The sequence below is a fragment of the Somniosus microcephalus genome, chromosome 11 (assembly GCF_052327205.1).
Source record: "Somniosus microcephalus isolate GS21.2 chromosome 11, FLI_Smic_1.0, whole genome shotgun sequence".
Taxonomy (NCBI): domain Eukaryota; kingdom Metazoa; phylum Chordata; class Chondrichthyes; order Squaliformes; family Somniosidae; genus Somniosus; species Somniosus microcephalus.
The window spans coordinates 231348701-231371555 of record NC_140997.1 but is presented as its reverse complement, the minus strand read 5'-3'; the positions used below and the strand labels follow the sequence as shown (position 1 = coordinate 231371555).

General features: G+C 46.6%; 1 protein-coding gene across 2 annotated transcripts in view; it reads right to left on the bottom strand.

Moving 5' to 3' along the window:
- eefsec (eukaryotic elongation factor, selenocysteine-tRNA-specific) overlaps window positions 1-22855 on the bottom strand; it is a 421957-nt gene that overhangs the window by 171829 nt on the left and 227273 nt on the right. The window contains exon 6 of one of the 2 annotated variants that reach the window (XM_086002116.1): window positions 8572-8728. The exons of the other annotated variant lie outside the window; for it this stretch is intronic. Within the exon in view, the coding sequence (XP_085858242.1) occupies window positions 8572-8728 (157 nt within the window). The remainder of the gene's footprint in view (window positions 1-8571; window positions 8729-22855) is intronic. 2 annotated transcript variants of the gene reach the window in all.

Below are 22855 nucleotides of genomic sequence, written 5' to 3'. Positions count from 1 at the left end.
GCCCCGTCTGCTCACTCAGGTGGACGTAAAAGATCTCATGGCCACTATTTCGAAGAAGAGCAGAGGAGTTCTCCCCGGTGTCCTGGGCCAACATTTATCCCTCAATCAACATCACTAAAAACAAATTATCTGGTCATTATCACATTGCTGTTTGTGGGAGCTTGCTGTGCGCAAATTGGCTGCCGCGTTTCCTACATTACAACAGTGACTACACTTCAAAAAGTACTTCACTGGCTGTAAAGCGCTCTGTGACGGCGTGACAGGCGCTGTATAAATACAAGTTCTTTCTTTTCTTTTTGCTTTCTGGCAAAACGTTTATGGAAGTAAAATCATGGCGTTCAGGAGCAATGTCAAGCACAGTTCAACTCCCTGCGCGGGGCCAGTGGCGAGCCTGCCTTGGTTTGCGGGGAAGGAGCATTTTTGTTTGTTTCTTTTTTCTCTTTTCTCCGTGTCACCACGCATATTACCCCTACCCCACACACATTTTTATTCAGGGTATATTCAAAATGCAACAACTGAACTTCCTCTTCAAAGGCTTTTTTTGTCATTGTAAAAACCTTGTGGTTAAATGGCACCGGATGTTAGTTTCCTGGAAGTATTCCTAATTAAAACCATTTCAGCCCAACATTTTACAATAAATAACTGATTAATGTGTCTCGGGCCTCCTCCCCCCCCACCCCCGCCAAAAAAAAATCCCAAAGCGCTTTAACCCTTCGCGTGCTGGCAGGTCCTGGGACATTCCTACCGCCCTGGAGCACCCATTTTTTTGATTAAAGTTTTCAATCACATACCACAATGTTGAAGAAAACTCTATTATTACATTAATGAAGCTGCTCAGATAGCGCCACTAGATTTAATAAAGGAGAAACTTGCATTTATACAACACCTTTCACAGCCACCGGACGTCTCAAAGCGCTTTACAGCCAATCAAGTACTTTTTGAAGTGTAGTCATTGTTGTAATGTAGGAAACGCGGCCGCCAATCTGCGCACAGTAAGCTCCCACAAACAGCAATGAGATAAATGACCGGATAATTTGTTGGTGGAGGGATAAACATTGGCCAGGATGCCGGACAGAACTCCCCTGCTCTTCTTCAAAATAGGTTTGATGTGAAATAAAGAAATGGGGGGCAGTCGCACTTCAAGGAGTTTTTCAAAATACACCAGTAGTGCACGGCTCCTTTATTCTTTATCATGAGCTCTCCTTGGAGAATTCCCATAAACCAGCCTCTACTGAACTGGTCCCTCATTATAACTCAGTTTTGTAAGACTTCCAAAAGTAGCACTGGGCAAGAGGAGTGGGTACTGTATTACCGACTTCGAAATCTATTACTTTGTAACCTTATAACAAGGGACCTGTTTAGTGGAGGGTGGTTTCCTACATTACAACAGTGACTACACTTCAAAAAGTACTTCATTGGCTGTAAAGCGCTTTGGGACATCCTGAGGTCGTGAAAGGTGCTATAGAAATGCAAGTCTGTTCTTTCTTTACCCTGCTAAGATTCTTTTACATATAATATGCTGCAGTTGTACAGGGCCTTGGTGAGACCACACCTTGAGTATTGTGTGCAGTTTTGGTCGCCTTATCTGAGGAAGGATGTTCTTGCCATGGAAGGAGTTCAGCGAAGATTCGCCAGGCTGATACCTGGGATGGCAGGAATGACGTATGAGGAGAGATTGGGTCGATTAGGCTTATATTCGCTGGAGTTTAGAAGAATGAGAGGGTATCTCATTGAAACTTATAAAATTCTAACAGGACTAGACAGACTAGATGCAGGAAGGATGTTCCTGATGGCGGGGGAGTCCAGAACCAGGGGTCACAGTCTAAGGATAAGGGGTAAGCCATTTAGGACAGAGATGAGGAGGAATTTCTTCACCCAGAGAGTGGTGAACCTATGGAATTCTTTACCACAAAAGGCAGTTAAGGCTAATTCATTAAATATATTCAAGAAGGAGTTGGATATATTTCTTAAGGTTAAAGGGATCAAGGGATATGGGGAGGAGGCAGGGACAGGGTACTGAACTTGGATGATCAGCCATGATCTCATTGAATGGCGGAGCAGGCTCGAGGGGCCGAATGGCTGACTCCTGCTCCTATCTTCTGTGTTTCTATGTAACTCTTGACTTGATTTGGCATGCAGTGATATTAATTTCTGCTAACCACCTATTCATCTGCGCCAAAAATTCTTTATAAAATACAAATTGCAATCATTTTATTTACAAGAAGGGCGGTCATTATTCCTCAGACATTATATTTTGGCCTTTTCTTCATCCACATCGGTGACATCTATCCTCAGACCCGAGATCAGCCTTATGGCACTCAGCTCTACCTTGCCATTACTTCCCTTGATCCCACAGCCAGTTCTGTGCTGTTAGATTGTCTGACATCAAGTCCTGGATGCATCAAAATCTCCTCCAGCCAAACAGCGGGAAGATTGAAGATCTTGTGTTTGGTTCTTGTCACACATTCTGCTCCCTCACTACTGGCTTCGCTCCCCCTTTCATGGCGACTTGCTCAGGCTTCTTCGGCAGCACCTCCCAAACCCGCGACCTCTACCACCTAGAAGGACAAGGGCAGCAGGTGCATGGGAACACCACCACCTCCAAGTTCCCCTCCAAGTCACACACCATCCTGACTTGGAAGTATATCGCCGTTCCTTCATCGTCAGTGGGTCAAAATCCTGGAACTCCCTCCCTAACAGCACTGTGGGAGCACCTTCACCACACGGACTGCAGCGGTTCAAGGTGGCTCACCACCACCTTCTCAAGGGCAATTAGGGATGGACAATAAATGCTGGCCTTGCCAGCGACGCCCACATCCCATGAATGAATGAATTTTAAAAAGTCTGAACCAAACCGAGCAAAACCTTGTGTCCTGTTCACTTCAAAGCCGAGTTTCAAATGCCCAAATTCTATCGATCACCAAGGTCCCTGGGCCTCTGCCAGCTCACGTCAATCTAAACTCCCCAGGTAAATCGCCTCTGGTGAGATATCGCACTAGGAGATCTCAGCCCAGAATCACCAGAGGCCTGCTCACCCCGGGACGTGGCTGCTGCCTCTGGGTGACCTGTGGGCCAAGCCCATCGCTGTGACCGGTGCTACCGCCACTCATGCCTGGCTCAGATTCACAGCCTTCGCCTGACTCAGAGGAACCAGCCGCTTAGATCTCACACTCTGGAATTCACTCCTTAACCCATTCCGCCTCTCCACCTCCCATTTCCTCCTTTCAGACCCACCCCGCTTAAAGCCAACCTCTTTGACCGAGCCCCTCCTCATATCCCCTTTGGCCCGGTGTCCAATGCTCCTGCTAAGTTGCGCGGCCGCGCAGCGGTCTAGAGATCCCGTGCAGTTCACTCGCAGGCTTCTACAGGGAAGAAACCGCGCATGCGTGAAAATCTGAATGGGCCGCGCACCCAGTTAAAGGGACCGCGCACTAAAAAATAAATTAGGGGGAACATTACTGGTGTCCATCGTTATTTGATCGTGGCACTGTGAAGTGCCAAGGGATGTTTTTCTAGGTTAAAGGTGCTATTCTAGATACAAGTTGTTGTTGTTGGACTGTGCACCGGGGGAAATGAAACACTTTCTACTTTGAGCACGCAGCATCAAGAGCAAGCCCTCCCAGGCCAGTTACAGTGCGGTTAGATGCAGAGTAAAGCTCCCCTAACCGTGTGCCAACAATGCATCTCAGCCCAGTGTCCCCTACTCCACCAGTACTGTATTTTCCAGTTACCGCACCAGCCATCCTGCAGACTCCGAGAATTCGGTACAGCTCGAGTAGAGAAGATTAAGGGGTGATCTCATTGAGATGATTAAAGGATTTGACAGGGTAGATAGAGGAAAAACTATTTCCTCTGGTGGAGGGAGTCCAGAACAAGGAAAACCATAAAATTAGAGCCAGGCCATTCAGAGGTGATGTCAGGAAGCACTTTTTCACACACAAAGGGGAGTGGAAATCTGGAACTCTCTCCCCAAAAAAGGCTGGGGGTCAATTGAAAATCCCAAAACTGAGGTTAATAGAGCTTTGCTAGGCAAGAGTATTAAGGACTATGGAACCAGGGTGGGTAGCTGGAGTTAAGACGCAGATCAGCCACAATCTAATTGAACAGGCGGAACAGGCTCGAGGGGCTGAATGGCCTCCTGCTGTTGCTATGCTTAGCAGTGTGCTGCTTGATATTACACAAAATCCCTTCACGTTGGATCCTTACAGCTAGCAGACTTTCATTGCTTAGGTTTGAAAGGCAACCCAGAGCATGACTAAGCTTGCAAGTACTTCCCAACTGAATATCAACCCCATTTTAAACATCACTCAACAATTATACTCAACACCACTGGAGCAAAATAACTACTGCACCCACCCATGCATCTTACAAAGTATTAACAGCGCATAAATAGGCCAATCGGTCTGTGCCGGTGTTTCTGCTCCACACGAGCCTCCTCCCACCCCTCTTCATCTCACCCCATGAACTTATTCTTCCATTCCTTTCTCCCTCATGTGCTTATCTGGCTCCCCCCTTGAATGCATCTCTGCTACATTCTGGCAGTCTAACTAATTAATTCATCAACTTGCCAAAAACCTCACGGGCGTCCCTGATCCCGTTGTTCTTGTAAAAATAAACACACGGGAATTAATTTCAAACACTGGAACAGATATTAGCAAACTTTACACATAAGGGAATGCAATGATTAAACAGAAGTTCGTATCAACAGAAGGAACCTCTCAGAGACACAAACATTTACGTATTGAGGGTGTGATGATGGATTTAGTACAAATACAGCGGAGCGACTTATTTCTTTTAAAATACTGATGGCCCAGTGTGTAAAAGCACCCCTGGCCGCAGTACTGAGCCATGTAACTCAGGGAATCCCTTTCTTAGGCTGTACTAAATCCATTGGCAGGATAGGCACATCAACATCAGTGTTCTTGCTCAGGCCAACATCCCCAGCATCGAAGCACTGACCACGCTCAATCAGCTCCGATGGACAGGTCACATCGTCCGCATGCCCGATACGAAACTCCCAAAACAAGCGCTCGACTCGGAGCTCCGACATGGCAAGAGAGCCCCAGGTGGGCAGAGGAAACACTTCAAGGACACCCTCAAAGCCTCCTTGAAAAAGTGTAACATCCCCACCGACACCTAGGAATCCCTGGCCCAAGACCACACAAAGTGGAGGAGAAGCATCCGGGAAGGCGCCGAACACCTCGAGTCTCTTCGCCGGGAGCAAGCGGAAGCCAAGCGCAGGCAGCGCAAGGAGCGCACGTCAACCCAAGTACCCCACCCACCCGGCCCTTCAACCACCGTCTGCCCCACCTGTGACAGAGACTGTAGGTCCCGCATTGGACTCATCAGTCACCTGAGAACTCATTTTTAGTGTGGAAGCAAGTCATCCTCGGTTCCGAGGGACTGCCTAAGAAGACGATGATACTAAATTAGCTGCTCTCAGTTGGAAGGCAGTAAAGGCCAATGTAGTTGTCTTAGCTCCATATCTAATTCATTCAGAGATCAAAGCTGCCACCTTCAGCTCTGTCTGACCGAGTGATGCGTCAGGCAGCGCCTTGATCCACTAGGCCATAGGGAAGAGAAAGGCCGAGCCATACAGGATTTCAGAGTGGGACCGACCATGCTGTAAAGGATTCAGAAGAGAGATAGACCGGGCAGTAAAGGGGCGTGCATGAGAGGATAGAGTTGGAGAGCCATAGGATGCAGGCTTGAATGTAGGGCTGGAGGAGGTTGGAGGGGTGAGGCCATGGAAGGATATACAAAAAAGGACAAAGATTTTAAATTTGGGGCATCGGGAGACTGGGAGCCAGTAGAGGTTCGGTGCGGATGGGTATGATGGGTAAGTGAGACCGAGCACGGGGCAGCATGCAGGTATTTTCAAACATTCTGGAGTTTGTGCAGGAGTTTGAGTGAATGAGACTGAGGCATTCATGACATCGAACCTCGAGACAACTGAAGCATAGATAAGGGCTTCAGGTAAGGATACTGCGTTTCATTATTAGAGTCTGGAAATTCAGGCTTGTGATATTAGCAGCCAAGTGTTTAACATTGATCTTAAATGGGCTAGCACCTCCCATAAAATAGCATATAGAGGAATATCATAAATGTGTTAAGAATCTGTACGCTAATATCGCAAATAGTCATTTTTATGCCAATGTATTTCTTTATAGGGAATGAGTATTGACACCACTGTGTCAGCCAATGAGTTGGTGGCCAGGTGGGAATCACAGCAAACAGGACCTCCTCGTGGGTCTGCTCCTGGCCAAGCTGGCCATCAACAGGTCCAGGCAGGGCGCAATCGATAGGGAGGGAAGGGGAGGGGACAGGGGGAGTGGGTGCTCCGGCTCCCTGTCTCTCTTCCGCGGCCACGTCCGCGCCTGGGTGTCCCTGGTGTAGGGGGCTGGCGGTGTCTGCCAGTACGCTTGAGGCTTTCCGCGACCTGTGGGCTCTGGAGGGCATCGTGGATTCACATAACAACATTTTGATTTTGTTCCGCATACAATCTGCAGTTGTTGTTTGTGCACCTTTTAAAGGGCTTTTTATTTTTGACATCACGTCATCCGAATGACCATATCAAAAGAGGCAAGTCAGTGGCAGTTAACAGTCAATCAACTATAAGTGGCTGCCTGACTAGCTGTTGATTGTTGTGGCTGGCTGTTGACTAGTTGTAGCTAGGGTGTTAGTAAAATATTTTTTTTTAGACTCGGCAAACAGTCAATTTAAACAAAGTCTATAGAACTACAGCAAACAGAACTCATGACTGGAACTACAGCAACGTCTCCCGATAAAAGCAGGATTATTCCTCCAGCAAAATGCAGTGAGTGGAGGATAGTTACAAACATAAATTATAGGCATAAAATCAATCCCAGTCACGTACAGCAGTGATTACTCCAGGCGTGATTGACGGGGGAAATTACCCAATCGTCTCCATTCTGGCTGGGAATAATGGTGTCACTATATGCAGCCTCTTTTTCTATAATTGGGAAGTACTGTGAACAAAAAGTAATTTCTTCTGGACTTTCCTTCCCTTTCAAAGGAATCCGTGAGGCGAGAAGCCGTTTAAAGGTTTGTCCGCTGGGAGAGCAACATAGAGCGGAGTTAGGAGTGAGTTGGCCAGACTTGGCACTTGTTTCGAAGTATCCTAGCCTGCTGAAAACTGCTGCTGTGAGCCCCAGCCATCCCAAATACACCACACAACGCTGGAATATTTTTTTAAAAACCTAAGAACATAAGAATTAGGAGCAGGAGTCGGCCATATGGCCCCTCGAGCCTGCTCCGCCATTCAATAAGATCATGGCTGATCTTCCACTTGAACTCCACTTTTCCGCCCGATCCCCATATCCCTTGATTCCCTTAGTGTCTAAAAATCTATCTATCTCAGCCTTGAATATACTCAATGACTCAGCATCCAAAGCCCTTTGGGGTAGAGAATTCCAAAGATTCACAACCCTCTGAGTGAAGAAATTCCTCCTCATCTCAGTCCTGAATGGCCAGTCCCTTATCCTGAGACTCTGCCCCTAGTTCTAGACTCTCCAGCCAGGGGAAACAACCTCTCGGCATCTACCCTGTCAACCCCCTCAGAATCTTGTATGTTTCAATGAGATCACCTCTCATTCTTCTAAACTCCAGAGAGTATCGGCCCATTCTACACAATCTCTCCTCATAGGACACCCCTCTCATCCCAGGAATCAATCTAGTGAACCTTCGTTGCACCCCCTCTAAGGGGAAATTTAATTTTACATACGGTGGCCAACAGTTGAGAAGTGGTGGCTCACACATGTATAAATTGTGAGAGGCTCTGCTGTCCCTTTTAGTTCGTGCTCTATCTACACTCTCTCCCCACAAGCCTGTTTTAAAGGCACTGCGATCGGGTACAATACAGATCTGCACCTGTAGTTCTCCACATGGCGAGTTAATAATCACAGCCCTGTCTTTGTGAGGAGGAGCCAGGTGGATAACATGGAGAGAACACGGGAAAACAATTTTTTTTTAAAAAAGAACCAAGTCACAGGTTAGGATGCTTTAGGCTTCTCTCTCGGGCGCCTCTATCCACAAGACGAGAGACAGAACTGTACCATAAGAAACCTGCAGGGAAAGATGCCGTAGCTGTCCCATAAACCAGGGCTCACATATATAATTAGAATACACAGTGACGTAAGAAAACTACTAGGCACTTGGCCTAAGCGTTAAACAAAGCTTTAATCAACTGTTTTACAACATGGAGGTCTAGTTGTGTCCTTCACTAGTTCCTGTTAAAGAATGTCCTGCGCAAGCTGGGCCCGTGCCTGAGTATTTATACTCTCCCTGGACAGCGCCCCCGGAGGCCGCTCAGTATTATTTCATAAGTCTTTCTTTCATGAATGACTGATTCATGTCATTCAATAAATAATATTGTATTGTCATTCATCGTATAGTAAATGCAGTAGAGCTCTGGGGAAAGAGGTGAGTGGGACTAATTGGAGAGCTCTTTCAAAGAGACAGCACAGGCACGAGGGGCCGAATGGCCTGCTTTTCTGTGCTGTATCATTCTATGAAAGGTTGAAACAGTTCCTTAGCAAAGTGAGCACTTACCTGGGATTCGGATTTTAAATTTCCCGCTCTGCCCAAATCCTCCTTCGATCACTCCGGCTTCTCCCGTCGACAGTTTAACCTTCATGCCGACAAACAGCTGCATGTTGGTCTCCTTCTTGAACAGGGAGCGGCCGATGACACTATAGTCGTCCGAGATCTGAAGGGGAAGAAAGCCAACAGCCTCAACAGAAAGTTAACTCAACAGGGCGACATGTGTTTCTCTTCTCAAAGAGATGGCTCTTGCTGGGGGTGGGGTGGGGGCATGGTCCCACAACTCCCAATGGTCTTCACTACTTCACCCGTTCTTTGCGTGTGTAAGCCCGTACTGAGCTTCAGAAGGTACTCGATTGTAAAGGAACATCACAGCACTATCCAGTCCCCCACCCATCATTCACCCCCACGCACTTGAGAGCAGCAGTGATTGGACGATGATTAGGAGCAGGAACCCCGCCTGATTTTCTTCCATTCCTCGCTGGTTTTTCCCCAACCTTAGGACAGAGACTCTGAGCAAATTGTAGCGCCCCAGCCTGAGAGCGGTCAACTCCACACAACCCAGGGACTAACCCTGGGGCTTTGCTGCTCTTTACATATCACAAAACTCACTGGCCGATGCACTGAACCATCAGAGGCAATTTTATACTCAACATGACACAGGAGTTATTGCAATTTCATCAGCCTTTGGAATATTTGGGGATTTGTTACTCTAACACGATCATTTGCCATAAATCTGGACTCTGGTCCATCTAATATTTATCCCTCAATCAACATAACAAAATCAGATGATCTGGTCATTATCACATTGCTGTTTGTAAGAGCTTGCTGCGCGCAAATTGTCTGCCACGTTTCCTACATTACAACAGTGACTCCACTTCAAAAAGAGATTGTGTCGATTGGGCTTATACTCACTGGAGTTTGGAAGATTGAGAGGGGATCTCATCGAAACCTATAAAATTCTGTCAGGCCTGGACAGGCTGGATGCAGGAAGGATGTTTCTGATGGCCGGGGAGTCCAGAACCAGGGGTCATAGTCTAAGGATAAGGGGTAAGCCATTTAGGACTGAAATGAGGAGGAATTTCTTCACCCAGAGAGTGGTGAACCTGTGGAATTCTCTGCCACAGAGGGCGGTGGAGGCCAGTTCATTAAATATATTCAAGAAAGAGTTGGATATATTTCTTAAGGCTAAAGCGATCAAGGGATATGGGGAGAAGGCAGGGACAGGGTACTGAATTTGGATGATCAGCCATGATCGCATTGAATGGCGGAGCAGGCTCGAGGGGCCGAATGGCCTACTCCTGCTCCTATCTTCTATGTTTCTATGTTTCTATTGGCTGTAAAGCACTTTGGGATGTCCGATGGTCGTGAAATGCAAGTCCTTCTTTCGTCCCACTCCTTTCGCTCCACCATTGGCGGCCGTGCTTTCAGACGTCTGGGCCCCGAGCTCTGGAATTCCCTCCCTAAACCTCTCCGCCTCGCTCTCCTCCTTTAAGACCCTCCAAAAAACCTTACTCTTTGACCAAGCCTGTCCTAACAGCTCCTTCTTTGGCTCGGTGTTAAGTTTTGTTTGATTACGCTCCTGTGGTGTTTTACTATGTTAAAGGTGCTGTATAAAGGTAAGTTGTTGTTGCCATTGTACAACCGACATTTATTTTAACAATTTAATATAATTAAACTAAATATTAATGCTGAGTGGGTAACGTTAGTGGGTACGGTAGCATAGTGGTTATGTTACTGGACTAATGATCCAGAGACGGGAGTTCAAATCCCACCACGGCAGCTGGGCAGCACGGTGGCATAGTGGTTAGCACTGTTGCCTCACAGCGCCAGGGACCCGGGTTCAAATCTGGCCTCGGGTGACTGTCTGTGTGGAGTTTGCACATTCTCCCCGTGTTTGCGTGGGTTTCCTCCGGGTGCTCCGGTTTCCTCCCACAGTCCAAAGATGTGCGGGTTAGGTTGATTGGCCATGATAAAAATTGGCCCTTAGTGTTAGGGGGGATTAAATACGCGGGGTTACGGGGATAGGGTTTGGGTGGGATGGCTGTCGGTGTAGGGACCGGGTGCTAGGGTTTGGATGATCAGCCATGATCTCGTTGAATGACGGAGCAGGCTCAAAGGGCAGAATGGCCTACTCCTGCTCCTAGTTTCTATGTTTCTATGTTTCTAAATTCAGTTAGTTAAATAAATCTGGACCCGTAATGGTAACCATGAAACTATTGTTGTAAAAACCCAACTGGTTCACTAATGTCCTTTAGGGATGGAAATCTGCCATCCTTACCCGGTCTGGTCTATGTGTGACTCCAGTCCCAAAGCAATGTGGTTGACTATTAACTGCCCTCTGAAATGGCCCAGCGAGACACTCAGTTGCACCAAACCACTACAAAGAAGGACTGCAGCGGTTTAAGGCAGCGGCTCACCACCACCTTCTCAAGGGCAATTAGGGATGGGCAATAAATGCTGGCCTTGCCAGCGACGCCCACATCCCATGAACGAATAAAAAAATAATAATTGAAGGTGAATGAGTGCAATATTGGGAAGAAAATTCTTAACTCATAGATAGAGAGTTTCCTAGCAGATAAGGGAATTGGGGGTTGCGGGGAGAGGGCAGGGAAGTGGACGTGAGTCTGGATTCGGATCAGCCATGATCCTATTGAATGGCGGAGCAGGCCCGAGGGGCCGTATGGCCTACTTCTGCTCCTACTTCTTATGTTCTTCATAAACTTAAAAAAACAATCAAGTTACAATTCTGAAATGGTTGAAACCAGTGCCTTCAAAGAGTTAAAGCCAACATTCTCAAATCACAAGAAATCCACTCAAACCCATTGTCTTAAACAAGGACTGAACTGCCCCGGCTCTAGTTAACACAATGACCAATTGGTATAGAGTTTAAAATAGGATAGCTGAGGATTGCCAACCGCACCCAAGGTGTTGGGTGCGGAGTGAAAGGCGTGGTGGGCAACAGGAGCAAGGGGTTATCAACCAAACATTCCACCCACTAGCTGGATACACAAAGAGGAACTCGCTGAGCTCTCCGCTACCCATCAACCACATCCCAAGGCAAGTATCTTGGGTATTAATGCTGAGAAATAGGGAGTATATGGGGCCCAGGAAAGACTGTTGCAGTCTATCTGGGTGGCCCAAAATGATCTCTCATAGACCTCAGATCATTCTTTGCTAAATGCGTTGAATTTGCCGACACTATCTGTCTTTACCTTCCCTACATTACAACAGTGACTACACTGCAAAAGTACTTCATTAGCAGTAAAGCTCTTTGCTATGTCCTGAGGTAGAGAAAGGAGTTCATGAAATGCAAGTTCGTTCTTTACCAACAGTCTGAGCCATGTGTTCATCCACTTCTCTGTAAAGTAGCTAAATTTAAACTGTCTGTTCACCTTGCCTCTCTTGAGCTTGAATCTGTGCCCCAGTATTCACAGAATTACTCCCTATGCACCCTCCCCGCCACCCTTTCACAATCAGGTTTCGCTTAACTAAACCCACAACTTCACAATGTGCATTCACTATTAAAATCCCTAACTGTGTAATAACACGTCAAATATCAACAGCATCCCTACCTTGTAGATCCAACCAGGTGTGAGTGTGAGTGTGTGTGTGTGTGAGTGTGTGGTGAGTGAGTGAGTGTGAGTGTGAGTGCGAGTGTCTGTGGTATGAGTGTGTGTGGTATGAGTGTGTGTGAGTGTGAGTGTGTGTGTGTGTGTGTGTGTTGTGAGTGTGGTATGAGTGTGTGTGGTGTGAGTGTGTGTGGTGTGTGTGTGGTGTGCGGCATGTGTGCATGTGGCATGTGGTCATGTGGTCGCGTGGTCATGTGGTGTGTGGTCATGTGGTCGTGTGTGCATGTGGTGTGTGTGCGCGTGTGTATGTATGTATGTCAGGTCACAGTTATGCAGATCTAGGATCAGAACGGTGTTGAAAAAAAAGCTTGTAAAGCGCTCGGCTGTCGGACAGCGAGTTGGTGGGCTCTTGTTATTTTAAACTTTAAGGCAGCGACGCTTTCTTACCTCAGTTCAGCTGAAACTCACAGCTACCAACTTCTGCTCTGGTAATCTATTCAAAGTCACCAGCCGTCTTACTGTAATCCTCCCTTTTCAGTTTCAACAAATGTCTGGTTAACTGATCCCAGCGCCCATTAAGAGAACAGTCACTGGAGAGTTCTCCCTCCACCAATAAACCCGAATGGCTAATACGGCAGTGAGAAAGCAAAAAATAATGGGCACAGTATGAGCAATAAGCGGCGGGTGCAAAGGGCAGACCAATTTTATTAATGCCAGACAAACATCAAAACCTCCTTAATGCCAGACAGAGACAAGTTTAAAGTAGATTTTAGTACAATATAAACAAAGGATTAGATGGAGAGAAAGTTGAAGGCTCCTCGCCTTTCTTGTTCACACTGTCATGTGACCTGCAGAGCGAAGATAGGACGCAATTCCCGATTTAATCTTCTTGCAATCCGTAGGAGCTTTTCAACATCCCTTACTGAACACTGCGCCGAGAGGAGGCCTTTTACATTCAAGAGCGTTCAACCAGGCAAAAGGTCCCAAAAGTCTCTTTTTTTTTAAAGTTTACGTTTTATATGAAATGAGAACAGAAAGTGCTGGAAATGCAGAGCGGGTCCATCTGAAAGCGAAAGGACAGGTTAATATTACAGGTGCAGACGCTTTGTCAGAGAACCTTTAGTCTGCACCTGAAATTTTAACCTGTCAGGTACTGACTGATCTGGCATGTACACCCAGCAATTCTTGGTTTTCATTTGCAGTTTCCAGGGCTTTCTTTACTTTCGTTTTAATCTTCACTGCGTACGTGCGTTGTTTCAGTGCTAGTTATTTCCAACATCAGTGTTCTTGCTCAGGCCAACATCCCCAGCATCGAAGCTTTGACCACGCTCGATCAGCTCCGATGGACGGGTCACATTGTCCGCATGCCCGATACGAGACTCCCAAAACAAGCGCTCTACTCGGAGCTCCGGTACGGCAAGAGAGCCCCAGGTGGGCAGAGGAAACGCTTCAAGGACACCCTCAAAGCCTCCTTGAAAAAGTGTAACATCCCCAACGACACCTGGGAATCCCTGGCCCAAGACCGCACAAAGTGGAGGAGAAGCATCCGGGAAGGCGCCGAACACCTCGAGTCTCTTCGCCGGGAGAAAGCGGAAGCCAAGCGCAAACAGTGCAAGGAGCGCACGTCAACCCAAGCACCCCACCCACCCGCCCCTTCAACCACCGTCTGCCCCACCTGTGACAGAGACTGTAGGTCCCGCATTGGACTCATCAGTCACCTGAGAACTCATTGTTAGTGTGGAAGCGAGTCATCCTCGGCTCCGAGGGACTGCCTAAGAAGAAGGAGTTATTTCCAGCTGCAGCTAAAACCAGGTTTCACGGCTGCAGGGTTTTTCCCTCTGGTCCCCGCAAAAGCTCCTTGGATGGTCACCATAGGTCGAAACTCAGATGAGCCTCTGCCAGTGTAGAACAAGGCTCAACAAATGGAGTTGGCGACTTGAAGATAGAACTTGCATTCATATAATGCCTCAACATGGCACTCGGGAACATCCGAGAGCGTTTCACGTGCAATGAATTACAGTACTCTGAAGCGCAGACAGCGCAGACATGAATCAGTCATTCATGAAAGAAAGACTTAGGAAATAATACTGAGCGGCCTGCGGGTGGCGCTGTCCAGGGAGAGTATAAATACTCGGGCACGGGCCCAGCTTGCGCAGGACATTCTTAACAGGAACTAGTGAAGGACACAACTAGACCTCCATGTTGTAAAACAGTTGATTAAAGCTTTGGTAAACGCTTAGACCAAGTGCCTAGTAGTTTTCTTACGTCAAGCTCTGTTATGAATTTGAAGGTAGCTGCATTTTGCGGACACTGTGGCCCCACGATCCCAATGATATCAATGATCGCTTTATCTTATTGGTTGAGGGAGGAATGTTGGCCGGGGCACTGGGAAAACATCTTCTTTGAATAGTGCCACAGGGTGTTGCCCAGGACACCTGCAGAATCTTCTCCAAACACTGCCACGGAATCTTTAGTCGCGTGAGCCGCTGGAACAGACATAGGATGGTCACTCTGACAATGGGATGAGCTTTTCAGCTGAGCTCAGCTGACACTTAAGCACCAAATGTTGAAGTTTGTACTTGGGTACATGCAACAAGAACGTACTTTCTGAAGAGCTCTTGGCGTAAAGAGGAAACATCTCAGAGTGCTTTGTGAAGCCGAATAAAAGTGGAGCAAGGAGGAGGAGACCCAAGACATAGTCAGAGAGTTAGGCAGCTTATATCTGCAGTGAGCTGAAAAGGCCATGAGAATTTGGAAGAGAACTCCAGAGAGCAGGAGACCGAAAGAAGGTGGTAACCTTTTAACTCTTTGCATTTCTAAATAAAAAATGTTTTTGATGAATTATTGTGCTGGGTAAATGATGTTGGGCCGTCCGAATCCAGTTCCGACTGCGCGTGGGCCCACTGCACTAGATGGCCCCAAATTTGGGACTAAACCATCAGTCTCACTCACAGGGGCCAGAGGATCGTTGGTGTGGGAAGCAGAAGTGTCGGGGTAAACTCTTCCAAGATTGGGACTGAGGCACATTACTCTGCGACTAACCAGGCCAAGCCAACGTGGGAGTGCTTGGTGCTGACAATGGGAATCCCAAAATCGCAAGCGTTCATTTCCTCAACAATTCCTCGCTTTGGTGAGTATAAAATTAAAAAAAATAAACCACCATGTCTAAAACATTACAACAGTGACTACACTACAGAAAGACTTCATTGGCTGTAAAGCACTTTGGAACGTTCTGGTGTTGCGAAAGGCGCCATAGAAACGCAATTTCTTTCTTTTCTTTCTCTCTGTTCCTTCTGTCTATTTCTTTCTCGATGCTTCTTTCTCTCTTTATTTCCTATTTTTTGCTCTCTCTCCTTTCTTTCTTTCTCTCTTTATTTCCTTCCTTCTCTCTTTATTTCTTTATCACACTGCCGCTGTGAGCTCGACTGCTGCAACGTGCTGGATGCATGCAATGACGACACTTGCTATTTCGCAAGCGATGGAGCGCCGAGACAAATTATACCAAAGAATAAAGATGATCTAAAATGTTAAATATTTAACTTGTTTTTCTGAAACAAAAAATCAGGAAAGCTGCATTGCCATTACTTGGGTAGTAGGTGGAGGAGAGAGAGGGAGCGAGAAAGAGAAAGAAAGAAAATGAGGGAAAACGAAAAAGGAGAAAGAGAAATAAAGAAAGGAAAAAAGGAAGAAAAGAGAAAGGAAGAGAGAGAATGAAAGAAGAGAGAGATAGAAAGAGAAAAGCAGAAAGGGAAAGAAAGAAAAGCTATCATACGAATACAGTTGGCGTTAACCTTGCCTTTACAGGAACCAGTTTCATATCCTGGTCTTCATTCCTGTGGTGGGCTTGGTTTAGCAATAATTAATTGCCTCCTACACTTGTACAAACTTCGCTGGAAAAGCTGAGTCAAATACCCAAGAAAACTTCAGGCCTGTAGCCACCACAACAAATGCTCTTAGTGATTGGGAGAGGTTGGCTGCTCTGGGAGTGCTCGCTCTTGAAAAAAGGCTGAAGGGTGAACTGAGAGAGATCTGACAGAGGGTATTTAAGATTATGAGGGATTTAGAGAATTGGGATCCTGCCACACACAAAATTGAAGAACAAGAGGTCAGGGGTCACGGTTTCAAATTCAGGAGGACAGGAGAAAATGGTAAGTTCAGGCATTTTTTTCGGTAAGCAGGGGCTAAACATGGAGAACGGACTATCACCAAGGAAGGGAGAAAAAACAACGGTGGAGTTCAAAAACGGAATAGACAATTCCTGTCAGCAGGCTGGATACTGGGTTACTAGATTCAGAAACACAGAATCATAGAGTGATACAGCACAGGAGGAGACATTCGGCCCATCACGCCTGTGCCGGCTCTTTGGTAGAGCTATCCAATTAGTCCCATTCCCCCGGCTCTTTCCCCAGAGCCCTGCAATTTTTTTTCCTTTCAAGTATTTATCCAATTCCCTTTTGAAAGTTACTATTGAATCTGCTTCCACTGCCCTTTCAGGCAGCGCAGTCCAGATCACAATAACTCGCCGTGTAAAAAAAATCTTTCCTCATGTCACCTCTGGTTATTTTGCCAATTACCTTCAATCTGTGTCCTCTGGTTACCGACCCTCCTGCCAATGGAAGCAGAGAGTATTGATGAACGGTTGTTTTTCACTGGCGGGAAGTATACAGTGGCGTTCCCCAGGAATCAGTATTAGGACCACTGCTCTTTTTGATATATATTAATGACCTGAACTTGAGTATACAGGGCATCATTTCAAAGTTTCTCCTTATTTACTCTATTTGAGCACCTCTATGAAATCTCCCCTTCACCTTCTCTGCTCTAAGGAGAACAATCCCAGCTTCTCCAGTCTCTCCACGTAACTGAAGTCCCTCATCCCCGGTACCATTCTAGTAAATCTCCTCCGCACCCTCTCCAAGGCCTTGACATCCTCACTAAAGTGTGGTGCCCAGAATTGGACACAATACTCCAGCCAGCCTAACCAGTGTTTTATAAAGGTTTAGCATAACTTCATTCCTTTTGTGCTCTATACCTCTATTAATAAATATGCTTTTTTAAAAAAAAAAACAGCCTTCTCAACTTGTCCTGCCACCTTCAATGATGTCTTTACATACACCCCCAGGTCTCTCTGTTTATGCACCCCCTTTAGGATTGTACCCTTTAGTTTATATTGCCTCCCCTCATTCTTCCCACCAAAATGTATCACTTCATACTTCACTACATTAAATTTCATCTGCCCTGTGTCTGCCCATTTCACCAGTCTGTGTGTCCTCCTGAAGTCTGTTACTATCCTCCTCACTGTTTACTACATTTTCAAGTTTTGTGTCATCTGCAAACTTTGAAATTATGCCCTGTACACTCAAGTTCAGGTCATTAATATATATCAAAAAGAGCAGTGGTCCTAATACTGATTCCTCTATACTTCCCTCCAGTGAAAAAACAACCGTTCAGCAATACTCTCTGCTTTCTGTCCCTCAGCCAATTGTCTGCCATTGTCCCTTTAATCCCAGGGGCTTTAACTTTCCCAACAACTCTATTATGTGGTACTTTATCAAATGCCTTTTGAAAGTCCAGATACACAACATCAACCGCACTACCCTGGTCAACCCTCTCCATTACTTCGTCAAAGAACTCAATCAAGTTAGTCGAACACGATTTGCTTTTAACAAATCCGTGCTAACTTTCATTTATTAGCCCATACTTTTCCAAATGCCAATTCATCTTGGTAATCTGTGGGAAGATTTTATTTAAAATAATGTTGAAAGTTGTTGTGAATAAGCCCATAGCGTGTCTCGCAACCAACAATGAGGAGAGGTGGAAGACTAGACATTGAAGCTTCACTCCTGGGACCTGGGTTCAATTCCAGCCGAGACTGATGGGGCAAAGATTTCCTCTCGCTAATATTTATCCTCAAACAACATCACTAAAAACAAATTATCCGGTCATTATCACATTGCTGTTTGTGGGAGCTTGCTGTGCGCAAATTGGCTGCTGCGTTTCCTACATTGCAACAGTGACTGAACTTCAAAAAGTCTTCTCTTCTTCGGCAGTCCCTGGGAACCGAGGATGACTTGCTTCCACACTAACAATGAGTTCTCAGGTGACTGATGAGTCCAATGCGGGACCTACAGTCTCTGTCACAGGTGGGGCAGACGGTGGTTGAAGGGGCGGGTGGGTGGGGTGCTTGGGTTGATGTGCGCTCCTTGCGCTTGGCTTCCGCTTGCTCCCGGCGAAGAGACTCGAGGTGGTCGGCGCCATCCCGGATTGAGGTCGGGGCAGAGCAGAGGGAGTTTTTACTCTGCCCGAAGACCATGCAGTACTCGACCTGGAAGTGCTGCCCAAGACTGACGCTGGGTGTCTGAAACGGGAATATACTCCACTTCGCAGCGCCAACATCTATCGCCTTGCCGAGCACAAAAATGCACACACACACACAAAAAAAAATCATTAAAAAAAAATCAAGCTAACTCCTGCATTGCCTGCAATGTGTTCCGTGTGCACTGGAGGATATCAGAATCCTGCTGGCATGTTGCCACGTACAAGATTTTGCTTCCCATTCACTTAATTGGTAGGCAATGACCTGAGCTACTCCTGAACCACTTAACGCTGCTGCCGGCTCTCCAGAGCCTCTCGCAGAGTTGTAAATACAGCAGTCTGGGATGGGTTTCAAGTGAGTGTACAGTCCTGATTAAAATAATGGGAGTGGGGCCATCGAGGCGATGTGATAATATCGCCAGTATGCACAAGGCTTGTTCCAGCCGTCATATTAGCTGGACTTCTTATCTGACCCGAACAATCGTTTTTTTTGATCTGTTTGGCTCTCAGCACAAAACATCTTAAGAGCAGAGCTATAAAATGTCACGGGTCAAAATATCTGGAGCATCACGGTTTCCAGGGAGCCAGTGAGATAATCATTTTACAGCACAGGTTGGAAAACAAAACAGAACACCTTTGTCTCCTCAAAGTGAGGTCTAAACGGAAGGACGATTATTCGGATCGCTTTCATTTCACGGGGCAAAAAAGGTTCAAATCAATTTCCATTCACCCGCTAAATATGCACAAGTAAGATCATTCGGCCCATCTTAGCTCATCGTCCGAACAAAAAATCTGCAGTGTCCCCACCCGCCCGCCATTATGGCATCTGTGTCTCTTCAATCAGTCTTGACCCCACAGACCCAACAATGCAGGTAGGCGTCTGCACCATCAGCAAATGCGTAAACATTTGGTTTTTTTTTTTACCCCTCAAAGCAGCCGTTACGAGTCGGGCTATCAGCTTGCCATGCTTCCCTTCTCCTTCGACCGCACACCTTCAGCTGTCTCAGCCCGCGCAGTCGAATGCTCTCCCAACACCACTCCATCGCTCTTCCCCTCCTTCAATAGTCACCGTCCCCCAACGCTTCTCCCACCACTACTTGGTATCTGGTTATTTACACCTCGGTGAAACACTCTGGGATATTTTTATTATGTTAAAGGCGCTATATAAGTGCAAGTTGTTGTGTGCTCTCTGACGTAAGAAAACTACTAGGCACTTGGTCTAAGCATTAAACAAAGCTTTAATCAACTGTTTTACAACAAGGAGGTCTGTTTGTGTCCTTCACTAGTTCCTGTTAAGAATGTCCTGCGCAAGCTGGGCCCGTGCCCGAGTATTTATACTCTCCCTGGGCAGTGCCACCCATAGGCCGCTCAGTATTATTACATAAGTCTTTCTTTCATGAATGACTGATTCACGTCACTCTCCTCTACACGTTTGGAAAGCATGTGCACAATTTTTAATTGGCTGTCACGCCCCCACCACTACCTTATCCAGAGGACCATTCCAAGCATTGATCAGTGTTTGGCAAAGTTTCTGACATCAATCCTAATTGGGCCTCCCACCAGTTTGAACCTGCGCTCCTTGTCCTACTGTCCATGGCTCAGTCTGAAGTAGCGCCCTGAATTTACCATTTCTATACCTAGCACTGGTCCCTTCTCATCCTTTCACGATGATAATCCTCATTATACATAAAGGATTACTGAGCTGACACATGGAGTAATGGCATCTAGTTGTGGGCAGAGACCAGAGGCAGAGGGCGGTGGACAAGAAATGCAGCTACAACAACAACTTGCATTTATATAGTGCCTTTAACGTGGTAAAACATCCCGAGGTGCTTCACAGGAGCGAGTATCAAACAAGATCTGACACCGAGCCACATGAGGAGATACTAGGACAGCTGACCAAAGCTTGGTCAATGAGGTAGGTTTTAAGGAAGGAGAGAGAGACGGAGAGATTTACAGAGGGAATTCCAGAGATTAGGACCTTAGCAGCTGAAGGCACGGCCGCCAAGGGTGGGGCAATTAAAATCTAAAAATTAGGATGATTCTAGGTATTGAAAGTCTGGGAAAATATTGCCCCCATTTTGTGCATTGAGATCAATTTAAGCATGAAAATATTGATTGGCTTTTTTTGTAAATGGATCCATGACACAAATAAAGCACAATAAATGACCACACTGCTGTTAGCGTGAGATGAAGAGGGGTGGGAGAGGGCTGGTGTGGAGAATAAACACCGGCACAGGCCAGTTACTCACAGAATCACAGAAACCCCACAGTGCAGATAGAGGCCATTTCGGCCCATCGAGCCTGCACCGACACATATCCCACCCGATCCCCGTAACCCCTACACCAACACATATCCCACTCTATCCCCGTAACCCCACGTATTTAATCCCCCTAACACGAAGGGTCAATTTATCATAGCCAATCAGCCTAACCCGCACATCTTTGGACTGTGGGAGGAAACCGGAGCACCCGGAGGAAACCCACGCAAACACGGGGAGAATGTGCAAACTCCACACAGACAGTCACCCGAGGCCAGATTCGAACCCGGGTCCCTGGCGCTGTGAGGCAACAGTGCTAACCACTATGCCACCGTGCTGCCTATACTGTACTATAAAATTCTATGTAATGTTTTTTCATTTCTCAAGCAGTTAGTGAGCAACTTCACTGCTCTGCGTCCTTTCAATCCTGGCCTACTGTGCATCCCCATGCTCCACCATTGGCGGCCATGTCTTAAGCTTTGGAATTCCCTCCCTAAACCTCTCCGCCTCTCTCTCTCCTCCTTGAAGATGCTGCTTAAAACCGATCTCTTTGACCAGTCACTTGTTCTAATGTTTCCTTCTTTCGCTTGGTGTAAACTTTTGTCCAATTACGTCCCTGTGAAGAGCCCTGGGACGTTCCACTATGTTAAAGGCGCTATATAAATGCATGTTGTTGTTGTATAAACATACCAATGTTTGTTAACCCAACCCTGGAGTGTGCAATTTTTGGTGTAAATAACTAAATGAAAATTCAGAAGCTCCCAATTTACCTACAATGCCCTGCATTTGTTTCGGCCCATAGTGGCAGTCTAGTTGAAGAATAGTTTGAAGTACAGTGAGCCATTGTTGTTGAAAGCCAGCCCAACTTAGATATAAAAAGGGTATTGCAGCAGAGCAACTTTTTTTTTTAATCCTCTGCCAATTTTGTGCTCCTAGATCTGTCCATCTCAGCTTTGTAACATCCCTCTTTTCTTTTTTCTTTCTGCCTGTCTTAACTTTGGGAGAATGCTCCTTGACGGCTGTGCGACAGGGTTCATCACCAACTCCCTGCCATATACCCACCGTCTCTTTAAGTGACCTTAGCCTATGGAGAAAGTGGGATCAGTTAAGCTTAGTGTGGTTATTAACAAGTGATGCTGCAAATTTGTAGTTTAAGAAAGAGTAAATAAAATAAACCATCGAAGATTAGATTTAAAACCTTAGATTTAGATTCAGCATTTTTAATTAGTATATTTTCCAATATAATAAGCCACTAAAGCAAGTTAATTAAATAGTTGAAGGAGAAAAAATTGCAGGGATATGGGGAAAAGAGCGGGGGAGTGGGACTGACTGGATTGCTCTTCGAAAGAGCCGGCGCAGACTCGAGGGGCCGAATGGCCTCCTCCTGGGCTGTGCTATTCTACAAATCTATAATGGAATAAAAAGTCTTAAAAATAACAATCACAGATTGTTGTGTATGTACCTTTAAGGGAATAACTGGTCTCAGACTGCAGTACCGGCAGTGACCACCCCTGTATAAAAGGCCCTAGCAGGCTTCTGTAGTTTCAGTTTCCAGGTTGTCTCCATTCAGTAAAGACTTGTTATAATCAACTCCTGCAGTCCGTGTCTCAATTATACAAGGACATAATACTGGCGACGAGTAAGAAACGAACTTACCTGCAACTCGGCAGCACCTCAGACTACGTTATTGAAGGTCGAAGCCAGAAAAAAAAAAAATCCAAAGAAACGTGAGAAACGGGCATCGACCGTGGGCAACCGCCCTCCGAATCATCGAATTGAAAAGTGCAGGAGAGACTGTCGAGAGCCAGGCTTGGTCTCCAGTCTGTGGTTTCCCAGCTAATCGGGCTGGTGGCAGGTAGTGCACTGATCCTTCCTGGGCTGCGGCGGGCTAAAGCTCGATCGGGTGGCTCTGCAACGGGGCCGGGCAGCGAGTCGGGAAGCAAGGAGAGAGAGGGTGGAGCACACAGGGCACGGCCTGTGTTTCGCAGCCGGGCAGCGGTCGGACCTAAGAAGAGGGAGGGAAGTGTCCCAGAGGGTCTGCTCCACGACGGGAACGGTTCTTCAATTAACGGAGCAAATATTGAAGCGCGATAGAAAAATAAAAATACCGCGGAGAGCGGTGTTGGCAGCAGCGATCGGGGAGGCGCG